General features: G+C 38.5%; 1 protein-coding gene across 8 annotated transcripts in view; it reads right to left on the reverse strand.

Annotated features, from left to right (window-relative positions):
• Positions 1 to 41: 41 nt before the first annotated feature.
• LOC127841017 (phosphatidylinositol 4,5-bisphosphate 3-kinase catalytic subunit alpha isoform-like) overlaps positions 42 to 21,294 on the reverse strand; it is a 30,492-nt gene continuing 9,239 nt past the window's right edge. For all 8 annotated transcript variants that reach the window (XM_052369516.1, XM_052369513.1, XM_052369510.1 and 5 more), the window contains exons 4-23: positions 18,069 to 18,284; positions 17,116 to 17,189; positions 16,149 to 16,331; positions 15,873 to 15,981; positions 14,746 to 14,870; positions 13,978 to 14,139; positions 13,570 to 13,705; positions 12,197 to 12,333; positions 11,660 to 11,757; positions 10,964 to 11,048; positions 9,534 to 9,698; positions 8,616 to 8,719; positions 7,956 to 8,136; positions 7,444 to 7,535; positions 6,203 to 6,333; positions 5,804 to 5,882; positions 4,804 to 4,968; positions 3,569 to 3,686; positions 2,046 to 2,188; positions 42 to 1,726 (exon numbers count right to left, since the gene is read on the reverse strand). In XM_052369516.1, the coding sequence (XP_052225476.1) occupies positions 1,438 to 1,726; positions 2,046 to 2,188; positions 3,569 to 3,686; positions 4,804 to 4,968; positions 5,804 to 5,882; positions 6,203 to 6,333; positions 7,444 to 7,535; positions 7,956 to 8,136; positions 8,616 to 8,719; positions 9,534 to 9,698; positions 10,964 to 11,048; positions 11,660 to 11,757; positions 12,197 to 12,333; positions 13,570 to 13,705; positions 13,978 to 14,139; positions 14,746 to 14,870; positions 15,873 to 15,981; positions 16,149 to 16,331; positions 17,116 to 17,189; positions 18,069 to 18,284 (2,792 nt within the window). In that variant the 3' untranslated portion in view covers positions 42 to 1,437. The remainder of the gene's footprint in view (positions 1,727 to 2,045; positions 2,189 to 3,568; positions 3,687 to 4,803; positions 4,969 to 5,803; positions 5,883 to 6,202; positions 6,334 to 7,443; positions 7,536 to 7,955; positions 8,137 to 8,615; positions 8,720 to 9,533; positions 9,699 to 10,963; positions 11,049 to 11,659; positions 11,758 to 12,196; positions 12,334 to 13,569; positions 13,706 to 13,977; positions 14,140 to 14,745; positions 14,871 to 15,872; positions 15,982 to 16,148; positions 16,332 to 17,115; positions 17,190 to 18,068; positions 18,285 to 21,294) is intronic.

Below are 21,294 nucleotides of genomic sequence, written 5' to 3' on the forward strand. Positions count from 1 at the left end.
GTTGCTGCAACGAATGATAAACACATTCAGACACTAACGTATATAAGAGCACTTTTATTAATGGAAACGTAACAATTTACATCATACATGAACGTAACAATTTACATTATACATGTACACGCATTTAATCACAGAATTGTGAGGATTGCAAAATCAAATGGAAATATTATCACGTGAACATGTTCACTGACATAAAATATTGCATAAAAGTCAACAAGTTGCGAATATGAAACAATAAGCCTGAGCATACGTAGAAGAATATATATTTACATAATATTACTGACCGAAGTATAATGCTGAGATAATATTCTGACAAGATGTCAGCAATGATGCACATATCTGCGATTTAAAACCATCTATAATCGGTTCCTAAATCCAAACTCTTTACACACAACTGAGTAAATTTTTTCACACTTGGTATTGAACATTTAAAATAAAGCTTTCTCAGTGAAGAAGAATGTAATGCTTGTGCACAAAGTGCCGTCCCAGAACAGCCTGTGCAGTTCGCACAGTCAAGTCGGGGATGACATGTTCTGCTTGTATTGTATCAGTCGTTTGAATGAAGGCTCTTCCTAGAGAAAATCCAGTGTTTGCGGAAAGTGTAGTCCCTGATTAGACTGTGTGGACAGTAAAGGCTTATCTTGGACGATACTAAGCACATGCATTAAACCCCGTTTCCCATAGTCAGGCTCTCCAATAACAATACGACAGTACTACATAAGATGCGTCCATGTGACAATGTACCACGCTGCACTTCACTTGTATAGTTCTCATTGTTCCCTTCATTGCACACATACAATCGACGTTTATTTAGTGTTAAAGACACAGGCACATTGACACGGACTATATCCCACAGAACGCGTAGTAATACATACATGAGATCGAGTACTGTTTCCCCACGTATATGCGCACGCATTTCTTGAAGCACCTATTTACTAGTGTCATTATAATTTTCATTTAAAGATTTTGTATTGCACACAAATTCTCCACCGTCATAAAATGCCCCTTTTATCGTATTATACAACTCTTAGCCTACAAAGTACCGTTGCATCATTGTGATGTATACACACATACATATGCATTCAATAGATTATAGCAATGCATACATGGGTTCGGTTCCAGATATCTCTTCGTCTAATAAGACATGCAACAGAACTAGTTCTAAACCTGTGTCCTTTTAGTCCCGCTATAACAAACATGCGACACAGTCGTAACCCGCTTATGATAATTAAACCTTTTTCGACACATAGGTCCAACACTACGTTCCCTTCTAATTTTCCAACTGCAGTTTAGTTGCCTTGTTAAATGTATGGAAAACAGTTCTAGTTAAAACAAAACTCCAGTTTTGATTGTACGTATAATAAAATCCATGCACAAACTCCAAAAAACGTGAAGGTAGATACCAATCTAAAAATAGTTCCAACACCAAGTTGCCTTCTAACTTGAAGTACTGATGCGCATATCGATTGCCTTGTTAAGGCGGTGACACCAAAAGTTCAGATTTGTCATCCATTGTTTCTTGTATGAAGCAATGAGTTCCTTGAAAAACTTCTTGGCTACTTCGTGATCCGGCTTGTCAAGGCCCAGCACATCCCTGCAGTACTCGATATCAGCCTGACAGTTCAGTTCCGGTAGGTTAGAGTGCATCATGAGGTTGAGTAGTGTCAGGAACAGGGTACCATGCCGCCTGATGGACATGAAGAGTTGGAAGCACGTGTACATAAACCTGAAAAAGACAAATTATGTGAGCCGTGCTCCTGAAAATGGGACTAAATATGCTTAAAAGTTTATCTCAGATAAGCCTGTGCAGTACACACAGGCTAATCAAGAACGACACTTTCCGCTGTTATGGAGTTTTGTGTTTAAAAACAGTCTCAGTGAAAATCTAGTTTATGCGGAAACTGTCGTTCATTATGAGCCTGTGCTGACTGCACAGGCTTATCATGGTCGACTCTTAAGACCCTCGCATGAAGCCTTTTTTCTCAAAATGAATTAATAGAGGAGCGCAAGGATTAGAGTTTGACACAAATTAAACAAAAACTTACTCGTTTTCCGCTTCGACGTCATCTTTGCCACCTCTGACCACGTTCATGAAGTCTTTCGTGATCACAAACGGTGTTCTCTCGCGCCTGATGCCCACCTTGGACTTCCTATGACCCATGAAGTGGCCGAAATCTATGTGGAACATCTGTAAAAAGCAATCTCACCATACATATTTAAATTATTGTCTAATTAGTACCGAAACTTGCGACAAAAAAAGTCGTCCCACTTGTTGATTACCGAATAACTTTTAAGCATAGCTTAATGCTTCATTAAGTGATATAATTATTTACTTTACACTGATGGACCAGTTGGATGGTTAATATTATGTGTACTATTATACGGTTTATTTAACCTTGCTCTTGTGACGTAATATCTTAACATGCTGAACACTTGAGAAAATCTATTTACCAATGATGTTCTTGATTTAGGCCGTGGTCAATTATTATATAAGGAGAGTCAGTGCACATCAGACAGATTGAGACCTTGATATTTATTTTCTTGTTACTCGGGTCCCGTTAGTTTCCCGTATGTGTATTGTTGATAACGATATTTTATTGACTTGGAAAGCGTTGTGTTGAAGAGCAAATCACATTTCGATGAACAGTTCGTTGAGATATGTGCGTTAATATTCCATCGCATTTTGCTACACCCTCAATTATAAGCGCTCAGAATTAGACATTGTACGTAAAAAAAAACGAGCTTATCCATAAAAACATTTTCTTCAACAGCTTACTACAGTGCATAGCAATGCCAGTTATCACTAACTGTTGTGGTGCAATGGATGTGGGGCTCGCAAACCGAGTGCAGGGTTTTATCTGAGCTCTCTATTCTGTTGTTAATGGGTTTTTTTTATAACAAAATGCTTTTTTACTGTAATCAATACTTCATGAATAATGTAAACTTTATAACTCTCAAATACATCTTACGTATTTTTTTGCATGTTCCACCTTAGTGAATAATACTTGCATTAAAAATAACCAGCTTACTTGTTTTCATTTACATTCAATCACAAGTTGTATTGCTATATGAACTGTTTACTTTATGCACAATATGTCTATGTGGAGTGTCAAACATAATTATACACAAACACGTGCACATTCTTTCCAAATGAATTTGGATAAACAATAAAATATAATGACACAAACATCAAAATTTGCGTCTTGAAAGAACAATTCCCTTCATCGAATAACGCAAAGCTATAATTCATTTTGTTGTTATATATATGCACGCATTTAGATAGGTACAGGTTTAAACCCCGACTGAACACCTCACAGGACCCCCATATTCTGCTATCGGTCAAGGGCGATGTGCGGCCGTTCTATACATGAATATATAAATGTGTATAAAAATCCACAAACATGCACGATATTTATTGTATAATTTTAACGGAATATTCATGAGAGCAAATATTACTATTTCGTATAATACTTGTCTTCTTTGTTAATACAAAATCATTAGAAACAAACACGTAGGTACATTTGTGTCCAGATAAACAGATTCTTTTTTATCTGAATGGGTGTCTTACTTCGCCAGTGTTTTTAACGAGAATGTTGCTCGGGTGCCTGTCGCCGATTCCCAGCAGATAAATTCCCACAACACAAGCAGCTGCGGAATATTTGAATCGGCGCAATGGATTCTGAAAACTGGAGGGAAAACTGGTAAGTATATCGTGCATTGTATTCAAGCCAGTAAATAGGTAGCTTACAAGTCGCTGTTACTGCAGTTAAGGTTACAGTCAATTTTATTGGCCCCCACCGGTGAACCCGGAGGGGACTTATGGTTTGCGCTCTGTGTTTCAGTCTGTATGTCAGTCTGTCACACTTTTCTGGACACTGAGATAACTTTAAAAGTTCTTCAATTTTTTTCATGAGACTTGAAACATGAATAGATGGCGATATGGACATTATGCTTGTCATTTCATTGTGTTCCTACGTCAACAATTCTTGTTGTTATGGCAACAAATATAAAAAATATAAAACATCTGAAAATGGTTGGGTTTCACCGGTAGGGGACTTATATTGCTTGGCAATAGTCTTGTTTCACATAAATTGTGTGGTGATTGGTCATGAAACTATTTCTACGGCCATTTCCCTATACACATTTTGCATATAGACCATTTATAATCATGTGCACACAGTGCTGGTAAAGCAAGCTGTCCTGGAGGTTAATGGACCGACGCATTCAAATCATCAAAACAGTCAAATTTGAATTTCACTATTTCACAATGTGTTGTTTTTTGTTTTGTTTAAAAAAGTGAATATGATACATTTTCCACTAAGCCTAATTCAATAACACATTTACTTATATCGGTTTTCAACTTTTAAGTATTGTATGACATGCCTGTTTACTACACCATTGCCAAGATTGTTTATGTTTGCTTGAGATAATAGAGCTTTGTTCTCACAAAACTGGGGTTGCTGAATGTCCATGAACTGTGTTTCATATTAGCCCGGGCAATCCGCACACGCTATACGTGAACAACCCTTTCCGCTTTTATATGAGTCGTGTTCTGAGGAAACTGGGCATAATGCATGTGCGTAAAGTGCCGTCCCAGATTAGCCTGTGCAGTCCGCCTAAATTGGATTTTTGCTAAGAAGAGACCTCATTTAAACGAAAAATGTCATCAAACCGGAAAGTGTCGTCCAAGATAAGCCTGTGCGGACTGCACAGGCTAATCTGGGACGGCACTTTACGCACATGCATTAAGCCTGTTTGTCCGAGGGAGGCTCAATATACGCTGTGTAACCTGTGGCAACCTACTTGTCACCATCTGGTGTGGTCCTGTAGAGCCAGGCATGTATGGACTCGGTACGAAACAGTTTACCCCTGTCCGTCATGTGGATGTCATTAACCGTTTTTGCATTCAGCACAGCTTCTATGAGACCGAAGTTTTCACCGAGTGCCATGCAGTTGTACACGACCAAACTAAAATAAAGCGAAATCGTATTAAACATAATACACTTTTTCCATTGCAAAATGTGGGAACTATTTCATTAAGGAAAAAAATACAACGCTTAAAGCTTTCGTTATAAAAAAAATCATTAAAATAGACGTGGTCTGAGAAAACTGGGCATAATGCATGTGCGTAAAGTGTCGTCCCAGATGAACATGTGCAGTCCGCACAGGCTTATCAGGGACGACACTTTCCGCTTTTATGACATTTTTCGTTTAAATGTAGTCTCTTCTTAGAAAAAATCCAATTTAAGCTGAAAGTGTCGTCCCTGATTAGCCTGTGCGGAGTGCACAGGCTAATCTGGGATGACACTTTACGCACATGCATTATGCCCAGTTTTCTCAGAACAAGACTCAAAATATTTCAGGTATCATTCACCAAGGCTATATGTAGTTCTGCAGGCTGTTTAAGCCACGATACTATGTATTAATCACTAACTAGTATTTTCTATGTATCCCACCCTCTTGTGTGTATGGTAAAAAATAATCCCCACGGCTAAACAGCAGTTTTGTGTTTTCGTTTTTGTTTATTATTTATGAATGAATATGACGTTTCCCTGCCTCGCTTGATAAATTTAACTGTACGCGTAATCCATACTTATTAAACATGAGCCTAATTATCTGTAAACGGAGCTAAATGCATGTGCGTCAAGAGTCGTCCCAAATAAGTTCACACAGGCTAATCAGGGACGACACTTTCCGCCTGCATTGGATTTTTGTTTGAGAGAGACTTCATGTAAACTAATAATTCCATAAAAGCGGGTAGTGTCGTCCCTGATTTGCCTGTGCGGACTGATTCAAATCTTACTGATAGTCGTCAAAGCTGTACTTCCAAATTGTGTCCATTACTTTCAACAGTTGCAATGCAAGCATGTCTTGACGCATGTCTGAAAAAAAGTATTTCATTATGCCTAGTGGACTATTCCATTCTTTTTAATTGGATCATTTTCTTTCCAAAATTAGAAATGTCTAGTATATTTATTTCTATATTTAGAATATTTCTTAACAGAAATTCCTTTAAGCTAACAGCGCAGACCGGCGTCTCATCAGGGTCTACGCTGTTTTCCAAGGCCTTTTTTTGTCTAGATGCTAAGCATAAATGAGTTAATAAAGTAATAATACAGTATCATATCGTGGTTTACCTTAAGTTAATTTTCTAGTATTAAGCTATATATTACATTCTCGTCAACGCGTTCACTCAACTCACCGTCTCCGATTTTCACTATGTAGTCGATCGTTTTCGGCTCAGCCTCGTACGGAGGCACGTTCATGTTCTTGTTTTCCCATGACAACCACACTGGTCTCATCTTGGACATCAGTGGCTTACACCTGTCATACCTGCCGTCATATAAAACACGTGTATGGCTTACACCTTTCATACCTGCCGTCATATAAAACACGTGTAATTGAACAAACTGACAAAGGAATACACAGTCATCGGGTTATTACTTCGTGGATAAATTGAGCCTGTACAGAATAATGATTCAGTTATTGTTTTTACGACTATTGTTTTTAACCAGGTTTTCCGAACGAAAAATATAGTTATTAGATTGGCGAATGTCGGCGGGCGGGCGGGCGGGCGGGTTGGCGGGCTAGCGGGCTGGCGGAACAAGCTTGTCCGGGTCATAACTTTGTCGATCATTGTTAAATTTTAAAATCATCTGGAACATGTGTTCAACATCATTAGACGGTGTGTCGCGCGAAAGAATTACGTCGATATCTCCAAGGTCAAGGTCACACTTTGAGTTCAAAGGTCAAAAATGGCCATAAATGAGCTTGTCCGGGCCATAACTATGTCATTAATTGTGAGATTTTAAAATCATTTGGCAAATTTGTTCACCATCATTAGACGGTGTGTCGCGCGAAAGAATTACGTCGATATCTCCAAGGTCAAGGTCACACTTTGAGTTCAAAGGTCAAACATGGCCATAAATGAGCTTGTCCGGGCCATAACTATGTCATGCATTGTGAGATTTTAAAATCATTTGGCACATTTGTTCACCATCATTGGACGGTGTGTCACACGGAAGCATTACGTCAATATCTCAAAGGTCAAGGTCGCCACGACTAAAAATACATTTATTTTCAAACAAAGTGGGTAACTATGAACAATCAGTTCAGTTTGAGTTGTCTCCCTTTATTTGAATTTTTTTCAAATTGAAAACCTGGTTTTGTGACAAATTTGTCCCTTGTTCTTGGTTAGAAAGGCGTAAGAAAACAATGATATATTTGACATTAGCGAATGTTCACCATCCTACAGATTAAAGCACAAGCTTATCAGGGACGAAACGTTCCGCTTTTATTGAGTTTTTCGTTTAAAGGCGGTTTATTCTAAACAAAAATCCAGTCTAGACGGAAAGTATCGTCAATGATTAGCCTGTGGGGATTAGATGCATTACGCACATTTATCAAACACCGGTTTTAAATGCGGATAAATTGTTTTCTTACTTGAGTTCTCCAAGTCTGACTGTTCTGTCCATGACTGACACACGACTTGCTGATATTCCGGTGCATCGTAAATTCGTTTGCACATTTACCATCTGCCAATATGTAAAGTATTGTTTTGTTCATTTGAATTATTATAATAATTATACTAGTTATTATTATAGTTATTATTATTATTATTATTATTATTATTATTATTATTATTATTATTATTATTATTATTATTATTATTATTATTATTATCGTTCCGGGAGAAATGGTCTTAAAGCAATTGCGTAAAGTGTCGACCCAGCTCATTCTTTGCATTCCACATAAGCAAATCAGGGAAGACAGGTTCGGCTTTCATGGGATTTTTCGTTTTAAGGAAGTCTCATCCACGAAAATTCAGTCGAATCGGAAATTGTCATCCCGATTCAGCCTTCGCGGACTGCACGGGATAATCTTTGACGACACTTTACGCACACGCATTAAACCCCATTCTCAGAGCGACACTTAATTATAAAAATCAATCTTACAGCATCAGCAGAGGTCGATTCTTTCTTCAAGTCCTTCAATCTCATGGCAAGCTTGTGTAAGGCCTTGGCAGTCTCTACCTCCTGGCGGCGTTCTTCAAACACGGCGGCTCCACAGTACAGACAGTAACTTTCAAGAAGCGGTGCGAACCGCAGTTGAGACACGGGATTGTGCATCTCTGATCTGTGTGGTACAACGGCAAGTATATACAAAATGGAACTTCAGTTGCACAGGCAATAGATAATGCTAAGTATTACAACATCATTTTTTTGGAAAACGGAGATTATTGCATGCGCGCACAGTGAAATCCCGGATAAATATGTGCTGTCCAGGCTAATCAGGGTCGACACTTTCCGCCGAAAATGGATTTTCTTTAAGAAGAGACTTCCTTCAAACGAAAAATTCCAACAAAGCGGAAAACGCAGCCTGTACAGGCTAATAAGGGAAGACAAGTTCTGCTTTTATTGTATTTTTGGTTTAAAAAAGACTCTTCGTAGAGAAAATCCAATTAAGGCCGAGAGTATCGTCCCTGATTAGCTTGTGCGGACTTCAAGAGCTAATGTGGGACGACACTGTATGCATATACATTAAGCCCTGTTTTCACAGAGCTTGGCTCTTTTTGTAGATGCAAACAGTAGGAGACTACTCTTGAAATCACTTACCTTAGTAACCAGAAGAACTTGTGCCCGATATCCCTGTATAACAAGGCCCTTTTGAGGAGAAACTTGGCAAGATCGTTGTCATGGTAGCTCTCAAACAACAGAGCCTGAAAGTGAGTCAACACGCGTTATTTACGAGTCTCGCTCTGATAGAACGGAGCTTTACCCATTTATACCTTGTGGACTCTCCCATCCTTCTAAATTGGATCAATTTATTTCCAAAATTAGGGATGTCTAGTATATTTATTTCTATATTTAAAATATTTCTTACAAAAATTCCTTTAAGCAAACCGTGCGGACCCTGATGAGACGCCGCACCATGCGGCGTCTCTTCTGGGTCTACGCTGTTTGCCAAGGACTTTTTTCTAGACGTTAGGCATAAATGGGTTAATTCATGTGCAAGTGTTGCTAATCAGGAAAGACACATTCCGCGTATATGTTATTTTTTTGTTTGAATGAGGTCTTCTAGTGTTTGTTTAACAAAAGTAAAATTTATGCAGATTCGCCTGTGAGTCCGTGCAGGCTATTCAGGGACGACACTTTAGGCACACTAATTAAGATCCTATTTCCCAGAGCAAGGTTTATTTCTTAGATTCGTATCGATATTTTCAATTAAATTTAGTTGAAGAAAATGACTATTTGGAAAACATGAATTTTAATTTGATTGTTACATTTATTATGAATATATTAGTTATGGGAATCCGTGTGATGTAATCAGACGCAATTATTGATGTTGATCCATGAACACGTCGTCAAACACCAAATGAAATCAAATGTTGTTTCTTTTTGGGTCATACATATAGGTAATCTTGCATACTTATAGCCTATGTCTACATACAGCTCCTTAGATAACAAAAGGTTCATGAAGCTGGGGGTTAGAATATAGCAGCATTTGTCTATCAGTATGTGTATTCTGCTCACCTGAACAAACTGCAGGAGGTAGAGATTCAATCCTTGTGGTGGCATATTGGATGCAAGATATTCGACCGCCAGGCGGCGCACTCTTCTATCCGGGTACTCGGGCCCGAGCAGCTGCAGCGCCACCTCGAGGTTTTGGACCCTGTGTCTCCGGATGAGCTGGTACAACTGTGAGTAAGATCCATGAGTAGATGTTGTGCGATTTAATGGTAAATAGTTGTATATGAAAAAAACATATTCGCTTCGCTATGAGAAAACGGTTCTTAATGCATTTCGTGAAATGTCGTCCCAGATAAGAATGTACAGTCCGCACAGACTAATCCGCGTCAACACTTTACGCTAATATGGCATTTTTTCGTATAAAGGAAGTTCCTTCTTTGCGAAAATCCAGTTTATTCGGAAAGTGTTTTTCCTGGTTAGCCTGTGTGGACATCACGGGCTCATCTGGAACGACACTTTACGCAAAATAATTTAGCCAATAGCGGGGCGCAATTGTATATGGAAATGTGATCTTATTTAGATGTGAAGATGGTTTTATTCCACTGTAAGAAAAATATATCTTGGATTTGAATTGTGTATTTGTCTTTTTCGAGTTCCCCGTTTGTTATAGTAAACGGAAAGACTCGTCAACGACGCCGGATTAAATACACAAAATGCTCTATATAAATGGTATAATATTGTTTATTGTGATTGCATATAACTGAAAACTGGACCAGTATTCACCAACCAATTCTTAAACTTAAATCTAACAATAAGAATAGACTTGCAATAAAGATTAGTCCTACAACTGTAATGGTCTAAATTGTGTTCATTGCCGAATCATACTTGACATTTAACATCGCAAATTACATAATTATTCACATACAATACTGTACTTATGGCATAAGCAACATCCAGTGACTGCATCTATTCAAGCAATGTCACACGTTGTCTAAGTTCTAAGTTAGCCTGCATTGGGAAAACGGGGCTTACTACATTAGCTTAAGGTATCGTCCAAGAGTAGCATGTGGAGTCCGCAAAGACTATCAACGACGACACTTTCCGCTGTAATGGCAATTTTCGAAGATCGTCCCTGTGGACTGCACAGGCTTATCTGGGACGGCACTTGAACCACATGTACTCAGCTCCGCCTCCCAGAGCGGTGCTCAAGTCTATTCTTTATTCTGAAGGTCACCGTGGCGAAAATGGTATGCTGTCCGCCTAGCGACCGGGAGGTCACGGGTTCTTTCCCCACTATGGGGCGTTCTTTAGATCTCCCATAGACACAAAGTACTGGTTATGGGCACAGGAAACGGACTCGTGAGCATTTCAACTAAGCCTTAGGCTTTCTATGCTATCGAGCTAAAATAAATAGGTTTAAACTAAATTCGGATGTCTAACAAAGGCTTGGTGATAATGGACCCTGACTGTTGATAATAAAAAAATCTATCTACCTGGAAAACGACGTGCCTTTTTGTCCAGTCGACACATTGAATGATTCTCGGTAGAAGTTTTGGTTGGTATTCCAGCGCTTGAGCTCTGCAAAAAAGAATGTAGCTGAATAATCATAATTAAATATCAGGTGAAAAGAGGGTTCAATGCATGTGCGTCAAGTTTCGACCCAGATTAGCCTGTGCAGTCCGCATAGGCTTATCAGGGACGACAATTCCCGCCTAAACTTGATTTTCGCTAAGAAGAGACTTTCTGGAAGCAAAAAAATATCATACAAGCTAATCTGGGACGACACTATACACACATAAAAAACCTTTTCACAGAGCACGGCTCATTTATTTAATAACAATGGTTTTGATTCTAACGAACTGATTGTCCAAAACAAGTCAGACATAATACAAGCTTTAGGGACTATTTTACGAAAACTGGTCGTATGCTTCAAGATTATGCAAGAAATGTAATACAAAAGTCTGCATGCACAATTTACAATAATAGTTGCTGTATATTTTCGTTATAATAAGATTACGATAAATCCAACACTGCAAACAGATAGACTGTTTCTGGTTGTGGCACATTCAGAAATAAACATTTAGATCAGTATATATTTCACAGGCTATATTACTTTACTCAATTCTAACTAGCATACCATAGGTAATACGTAAGATTGAGACTTTATGAATATCTTTATTATTGTTTACCTTGTTTCCCACAAAGTCGATTTCTCCGTGGACGTGAGTTCGTTGAAAACCTCTTTTGCACAAATTCTATCAAATATGTCAAACGGCATGTGACGAGACTGAAAATATGTTTACAAGACAATTGAAGCAAAGATTAGCGCTGAGTTGGACGTCGACAACCAATTATAAAGGAATATGTTAATTCATTTTACCAGTTAGAATGCGGTGACTACAACAAATTTTAATCAAGGTACGTTCAAATATAGTTTTTCTTACCGTTTTATCAATGAAACCACCAAATGGCTTACATTGTCAGCTTAATTTAAGTGCATAAATGACTATGCCTTGTTTTAGATCATTAATACGATTTGATATATTGTGTTCAAATGTATTTTGCAATCAACTGCACCAAGTTATTGAATAAACATTTTACATGCTATTGCGTTTAAAAATAAACATAACTTGTTTTGTGTCAGAACAGTTGTGCTCAAAAGCCCGCTTGCGTAAGTCGCCGAAAGCGTGAATAATTCTTAAGGTAAGTTTGACATTGATACGTACTGTGTTATCCGTAAATCGCTCTTCCCGTTCGATGTGTCTGTCTATCTCTTCTGAACTCGGGAATCGAACCGGCTCCGGACAGGGCTTCTGGATCTCGAACCACAACTGGTCTGAACTGGACACGTTCTTTGTTAAACCTGTACGATGCATGTGCGTTAAATGTCTTCATATATTAGCCTGTGCGGTCCGCACAGGCTAATCAGAGACGACACTTTCCGTTTTTAAGGAATTTATCGTTTACATGTAAATGAAGTCTTTTCTTAGCGAGGAGCCAGTATAATCGGAAAGTGTCGCCACAGATAAGCATTTGCGTACTGCACAGGTTTATCTTGGATTAAAATAACGCTCATAAATTGATCCGTTTGTCCACGAACGAGGCTAACATGTTTTATAGCTCGCCAATATTTTGCTGACACCTACTTGTATTTAAACTATTATTAAATACATTATGGTTAAAATTAGTATATGAGTCGCGTTCCGAGAAAACTGAGCATAATGCATGTGCGTAAAGTGTCGTCCCAGATTAGCCTGTGAAGTCCGCATAGGCTAATCAGGGACGACACTTTCCATTTTTAAGACATTTTTTCGTTTAAATGAATTATTTTCTTTGCAAAAATCCAATTTAGGCGGAAAGTGTCGTCCCTGAGTAGCCTGGTCGGACTGCACAGGCTAATCTGGGACGACACTTTACGCACATGCATTATGCCCAGTTTTCTCAAAACGCGACTCTTATTGATACCACCGGTAATGGGTGTTCCCAAGCACGGATTATCGAAAATAAAGGTAACTGAGCAAACATAGCATTGCAATGTATAAACTTATAGAAAGAACATATGTATTGAATGTCAAACATATATTTTGTCCTATTTTGCCCTTATTTATTCCAACATAGTTATTTAGTATTGTGTAATAACTTGCAAGTGTGTTTCTGTGCTTATCTTTGTTGCAAAGTTAAGTAATTTCTTACACGATACTCGCCTTTTAGGGACAAGTCATGAAATCATTTTCATGTTTGTTTATCTACTCAACCATGAGTGCAGCATATTGAATAATAGTTCTTAATTTCGTATGTCAAAGGTCATGTCAGGATCGAAATATGTGCATTAGCTCTGTTTCCTCGACCAATTTAACAACACATATTTAATAATTTAGTTTGGCTCGGATAATGTCTTAGGCCACATGCGAGGGCTTTATTCCTACCCATTCTAACTCCAAATCGTGTTTCACTGGTCTGTTAATAAAGATCGGTCGACAATATTTGTCTAAAACACTCGCATAAGTTACAGGTCTTCGCTCATTTCTTTATTTTTTCTCTGTACAAATCTTTAGAACTTTTGACTTATGCATCTAACGGTTCGGATAACTGAAATTACCTGACAGACCAAGGGGGTTATTGACCCTGTTGACCTTTCCCGAGAATGCGAACATCTGACATCGGACCTCACCCGTTATGAGGGCGCCTTTGTGATCAAAGATCTGCATATTTACCCACTTGGTTCCTCTCAGATTCTGTAATAACGAAAGATACGCAATAGTGAATTGTTTAAAAAGTGTAAGGAATCTTGTATGACTATTAAATCGAAATCAATACGAACATCGTGTTTGATGTAACAATATTTACTCATGTTAAAAATCGTGAAAATTTGAACTCAGATGGGAAGTTGCGTGGCATTATAACAAATGGCATCGCGTTCAGCCTCGTACTGGAACTCTGCAAGACACATGACTCTTATCAATTGCAATCTTATCAATTTCAGCTTATTGTGAAACGGGTAAATTACCTTAATGACTTTGTCCTTCTTGATCACAGTGAAGCACAGGCGTGCGTTCCTCGGGAGGCTTTCAATGGAGACGCTGAACTGCACAGGTCGGTTGTACTCCTCTACTCGAACTGCATGACACAGCGCCTGCTTGCCGTGGTATATCTGAGCCTCGAGGTAGTACTGCGATATCAACAATGGAAAAGGCATAACGTTGTGTACTCTTCATAGAAAACTCTTTATTAATTAACATAAAATATCGTATTAGAATATGTAAATCAAAAGCGATTAATTAAGGCACCATAATTAGGATAAACATATGTTTAACTAGTCAAGATTGTTAATTGTTCTTGCCCCCCTCCCACCCGTCGCCTCTCCCGACCCCCGAATGAACAAAAACACCAACACCAACAGCAGCGTACACAAATTCACGACAAACGCAAAGCAACAACAACATTTATACAATTTAAGCCATGCATTTTCACAAGAAAATGCTCAGTATTTTGCAGAGGCTGAGTCTTTGAGCCGGAATTGTGGACAATAAGTACTCATTAGACCACGGACAGAACCTTCGTCATTTCATACTTTTGTACAATGTTGAGATTTATAGAGTTTTAAAGAAATTTAAAGGAAGTCTCTATTATGTGAAATTCCAGTATAGACGGAAAGTGTCGTCCCTGATTGGCCTGTGCGTACTGCACAGGCTTATCTGTGACGAAACTTTACGCACAGGCATGAAGTCCAGTTCTCACAGATAGCGACTCGTTATGCTACAGTCAGTCCCCCTACCTCATTCCAGTCTGATCGCGGCACTGGGACATCACGGAACACAACCGAGTAATACTTATCCGTGGACACGTTCCAAGACAATTTGGCATCGACGTCCCTCGTGCTTGGCTTACGGAGACGGTCGGCTTTAAAGACCAAAAGAAAAACGGGCCATAATGTGCAGTTCACACAGGCTAATCAAGGACGACACTTTCCTCCTTAAGTCGATTTCCGATGAGCTTCTTAAAAAAAACGAAAAGTTCTATACAAACAGAAAATGTTGTCCCTAATATGTGACGAAACTTTACGCTTATGCATTTACCCGAGTTTTTATTTTCCAAAACAAAGCTCTTTATGTTGTTAACTAGTAGTTAGCATAGCACCATAACTATCGGCCATTACCAATACCACAAACCAGCGAGATCTGAAAGATGAATGGTTTTTCATTTTAACTAAATATTTTTTCCCAATAACTTAAAATGATAAAAAACAACAGCATCGGGTTGCAACAGTTTAACAACAATATGGTCACTGAAGATATCCAAACTCCAATGAGGTCGCGGTAATGCAATGGATAAGGTGTCTGCCTATCGACCGGTTGATCACTGGTTTGATCCCCACTGTGGGGGCGTTCTTTTCCCCCCAAAGATACTAAGTACTAGGCCCAGGAAACGGACTCGTGAGCGTTTCACTAATCCTGAGGCCTTGGATGCAATCGAGTTTAAATAAATAGGTTTAACCCATTTAAGCCAAGTGGACTCTCCCATCCTTCTAAATTGGATCAATTTATTTCCAAAATTAGGGATGTCTAGTATATTTATTTCTTTATTTAGAATATTACTTACTGAAATTCCTTAAAGCAAACAGCGAAGACCCAGATGAGACGCCGCATTATGCGGCGTCTCATCTGGGTCTACGCTGTTTGCAAAGTCCTTTTATCAGGACGCTAGGCATAAATGGGTTAAACTAAACTAACTGGATAACACTGAGTAACTCTACAGCATTATACCCCAAACACACCCCATCGCATGGTGCTCAGGGTCAAATATTATCACTGCTCATATGTTCATATAATGTTTTAACATAATGTATGTACTTAAACAATTGAATCGCGTTTGATTTTAACATGATATGCTTATATTACACACCATAGTCAAGTGTCAGACATCTGAAGTCCGGAAGTTGCTTGATGACGTCATTCTTTGAAACGATTTCCAGTAATAGCTTTTCGTCCTTGGTGAAACAGTCGCGAACATACTGAAATTACAATAAACTACAATAATGTAGAACAAAAGCATTCGGTGCGTTCGTTACTCTCAATATCATTATGTGTTCATACGTTCATAAATATTTAATATAAAAATCGTGGTATGTATTCTTTCAAATGAGTAATATTTACACTCCCATGTACGTGAAAAACAAACCTCGTATGCCAGCATCCCACACTCTTCCAGGAAATATTCTTCTTTTTCCAGTCTTTTCAGCAGATACATGGTGGATACGGACTGTCTGCGGTTAAGGCTCGAACTGAGGGTATTAGGGATCAGATTGTGCGCTTGCATGGCCAACCGAGTGACCTCTCGAGGCTGTTCGTTCGCAAATATATGCTGCAAAATGAATCGGTGGTCGTTATTATACTAATTGTATTCGAAGCCGCGTGTGTGGCGTAAAAAAAACGAAATCCCTTCTAAGTATGAATGTAACAGCGGCATTATGCAAGGTGGCGTAACCAGCACGTCCTTTTTAGTGTATACATAAGGGAGTTATCAGTCTTCTTATTGATTTTGTAAAGCATGAAGAAATGATTCAGTCATTTGATCGACTCGCCCATATGTTAAACGTTTCGGATGATGAAATGCTTGCTTGAACCATTTTCTTATTGAGACCGCATTTTCTGAAAATATCATTCTTCTACAGAAAAGCTTTTGCAAAGATTTTCCATCTTAACTTCTTTGTCGAAAGGACGACTCAGTATCGCACATTATCGTAGATATTGTTCAAAGTTTATATGTTGAAAGAATGGTAGCGATTGAGAACAAATTTAATGTTTTTCTTAATTTTTGTAAACTCAAGAAGAACGAAATATGTGTTTTATTCTCTATCTATTACGTAAATTGACGGATGTGTTTTCATTTGGTTAAAGCGAAAACTGAGCTAATAGTGTATTCAATTTGCAGTTTTATATTACAAAACTATGCAATATTGCTAAACGAAATATCACATCTTTTCCATGAACTAAATTGTAATGTGTATCCCATCTCTGCAATATTTTATTTGTGACTAAGCTGTGTTATGACGTAAGGTCCGGGAGCCTTTTATTACGAAAAAAATGGCATTGTCTTCGTTGATGTTGGAGAAATGTGAAAACTATACAAACTAAACACAACTAACCTTGATTGTTTTGAAGGTGGTCTCCCCATTTACCCTGCAGTATACGACTGCCTGTAGTAGTGACCTTTCACCACCTACCAAAATGTCACCGTTGATATAAATACGCGTCTTGAAATAAACTTGGGTTGAATATTTCAATTTTAGAATAGATTTTCGCTTTCATTATATAAACGCCAAATATATAGTAAAACAGACAATTATCGTTACGTACATGAAGATTGAAAGAGCGTTCCATTTATTAAGACACACATTCCAATAGGTTTGTGTACACAATAAGGATTTTATAAAAACTAAAGAACCTGTGAAAATTGCCAAAGAGAAAACGATATAAGATAATGAATACTTTTTTTTTCGAATACTCAACGTTTTTTTTTACACTAGGCAACATTTTTTGTGTATCATGGAGTATTTTCAAATTCGTAAAAGAGAATGAAAATGAATTAGTGATATTATAATCTTTATAAATAATATTGGCTTTCTATTACATTGTTGACTTATTCGAACCACACACAATAGGAACGTGTTCACTTCTATAATCAGATGGTTATTAGATGTTTCCGTATTCCCCTGTTCTGTATATATACATTTATGGTAGTTGATCTGGACAACTCTGCATGTATTTTGTCCATGTCTATTATATACATACTAACTATAAGCTAGCTTTCGTCATTGTTAATCGAACAATTAGTGAATGTGTATATGTTAATATATATATATATAACTGTTCGGTTTGATTTAAACCTGTTCAATTGTTTATCTCTTCTTGCATTAAATACAGATATATAACAGAACTTTGTTTCCTGTCGAGGTCAACCATTTTACTCGGCGAACTCAATACTCAGTAACAAAAGTAATTAATTCCATACACCAAAAGTAGCCAATGCAGTCCGACGATTAAGATTAAAGCTATGTTATTCAAAACCATCACTATTGTATTATTAACTCATTAATACCTTTATTTATGATCTTCACTGTACTTAATGGAATTTCAGTATTCAGGTCCAGTCTTGGTCTGTACTGAAACAACAGCCTCTCTTCCATTGACCACTTGGTCATCTCTCTTGCCACGCTCTGTCCCACGTGCTTCATGACGATTCTGACGTCACGGTGCTCCTCGTTATGGCTTGAGATCTGGTCAAGCGATGGAATGCTCACATCCATAAGGTTCCCTAAAAACAAACACAGGAATAATCATATCTATCAAGTTATCTGAATGACTTCTGCTTCATAATTGTCAATTCAATTTTTTTTGTAGAGATTCGACCCGAGTTGAAATATAAAGAAGTGAAACTCCAGCTGCTGGAGCAGTATTGTAGTATCATTATATACAATTTGTTGGTCTTTTATTTAAGAAAATACTCGCTTAACTAAGGAGTTTTAATTTCAGGTTGTGTTCATGTCAGCAATCTGTTCTTAATCGTAATCAAGGCTATCTGGTATAAGCAGTTTCAATGTCATAGGACTGAGTTTTTTATCTGTTCGTTTGTTGTCTGTTGGTATGCACGTGGTCATCATTCCTAATAGGTAACAGACAGAGCTCCTGAGGTTAAAGCATACATCAGACGTCTTAAAATGAGACACTGCATCTTTTTAGCAAATTTTCAAACATTCCGTCGTGAAACCATCTGACCTCGTCTTTATAATATTTCATTGTATAAATGGTCTATTGTCAACAAGCGCTCTTATTGTTTAGTTGATCATCACTCAAGTTTATTGCCTGTTTTCTGTCTAGACCATCAACAAATATAGTATTAACGTTTGTTTAAAACGGTAGGATTTGCGATAAGGTCTTGGCTAAGTTTGAGATTTGGGATCCCTTTCATCGGTTTAAACCCCCAATTCTGTGCTTTGACCATTAAGGCGGTGACCCCGGCTATTTCAGGATATATGTTAAAGAGGTCGTTTGTTATGTATTGTCTTGTATTGTGAAGGCTACTCGTCAGTTGTCTAAAATATCAGACTAGCGGACGAGAATTCCTCTCTTTTTAATGTTAAATGTTTCTGGATTTTCATAACTTCTTTATAATATCAACACTAATTTCATTTACTGCGTGTGTAAAGCAAAGTATAGCTTTAGTATTTAGCAACATTTACTTAAAGATTTCTGCTCATATATATATTGGCTATAATCTATGACTAACATTTTGTATTGTTTTGCTTGATGTCCGATGTTTTTTTCAAAATTGCAAAAGAATTGGGTTGATTTTTCACCCTCATGTCTCTACCCTGCTCGTGACATTATTAATGACCCTTTAGTTTGAATATCCATACTATCTGACTTTTATTGATGTTATAGATTCAGCTTTTCTTTATTTGTTTAATACATATTTATCTCTAGTTGTATCTACTTAAAAATCAAGATAATATTATATATTCCCCATATTTGTGTACCGTGAGATTAGACCGAGATTGTTTGTCCTTTAAAAGGGTCAATGTGAAACTTGTTTGTTTTTATCAGGGGCCTATGTATAGGTGCGTGAAGTTGGCACTGACATCGGCAATCGATATTCGACATTCGAATATCGAACTGGGACGAATGTCGAGCCAGCTCTGACATCGGCATTCGGCAACAAACCCGAATATCGAGCTGGGACGAAGGTCGAGCCAGGTGTGACATCGGCATGCGGCAAAAGTCCCGAATATCGAGCTAGGACGAATGTCGAGCCAGCTCTGACATCGGCATCCGGCATAACTCGCGAATATCGAGCTGGGACGAATGTCTAGCCAGGTCTGACATCGACATTCGGCAAAACTCCCGAATATCGAGCTGGGGCGAATGTCGAACCAGCTCTGACATCGGCATTAGGCAAAAAAAAAGAATATCGAGCTGGGGCAAATGTCGAGCCAGGTCTGACATCGACATTCGGCAAAAACCTGAATATCGAGCTAGGGAAAATGTCGAGCCAGGTCTGACATCGGCATTCGGCAAAACTCCGGAATATCGAGCTGGGACGAATGTCAAGCCTGTCCTGATATCGACATTCGGCAAAAAAACGAATATCGAGCTGAGGCGAATTTCGAGCCAGGTCTGACATCGTCATTCGGCAAAAGTCCCTAATATCGAGCTAGGGCGAATGTCGAGCCAGCTCTGACATCGATATTCGGCAAAAGTCCCAAATATCGAGCTGGGGCTAATGTCGAGCCAGCTCTGACATCGACATTCGGCAAAACTTTCTAATATCGAGCTGCGACGAATGTCGAGACAGCTCTGACATCGGCATTCGGCAAAAAACCGAATATCGAGCTGGGGCGAATGTCGAGCCAGCTCTGACATCGACATTCGGCAAAAGTCCCGAATATCAAGCTGGGGCGAATGTCGAGCCAGCTCTGACATCGACATTCGGCAAAAGTCCCGAATATCGGGCTGGGGCGAATGTCGAGCCAGCTCTGACATCGACATTCGGCAAAAGTCGCGAATATCGACTCTGTCGATGTCAGAGCTGGCTCGACATTCGTCCCAGCTCGATATTCGAATGTCGAATGTCGATTGCCGATGTCAGTGCCAACTTCACACACCTCCTATGCATAAGTCCCATGCTAATAAAGAACGGCATACGTCGCTTTTGTGGTATTTTTCGTTTAAATGAAGTCTCTGTCTTAGCTGACATGCACTTAAGGCTTTTTTGTGTCGTCATTTATTAACACGTGCAGCTCTTTACGCACATGCATTAAACCACGTTTTCCAGAGCGCGGCTCACATGTACATGTATTCATATCACAAATTAATCTCCAGAACTAATAGATATATTCATATATCCTATATTTTTTTAAATCTCATATCCCATTACTGCCTTAAAATCGATATTAAAGAAGCGATACCTGTAACATTGAATAACATATATGAGCCGTATCCTGTGGAAAGGGAGCTTTATGCCTGTGCGTTAAGTGTCGTCCTCGATTAGCCTGTGCAGTCCGCAAAGGCAAATCAGGGACAACACTTTCCGCATAAACTGGATTTTTGCTAAGAAGATACGCACATGCATTAAACCCACTTTTTTTTTACAGAACACAGTCCATATGTAATAAAAATCCACGATAGTGCTTAACACAGTATACGTGACGAATGGAAGTCCATAAATGTGCATGCAATTTATTATTCTTATCACGTACAGGGGAGTTTGATAATACGGAGACTTATTTGTTTACAAGACAGGTATGTAAATCAAACGACCGGTAATA

Source organism: Dreissena polymorpha, chromosome 8 (genome assembly GCF_020536995.1).
Source record: "Dreissena polymorpha isolate Duluth1 chromosome 8, UMN_Dpol_1.0, whole genome shotgun sequence".
NCBI lineage: Eukaryota > Metazoa > Mollusca > Bivalvia > Myida > Dreissenidae > Dreissena > Dreissena polymorpha.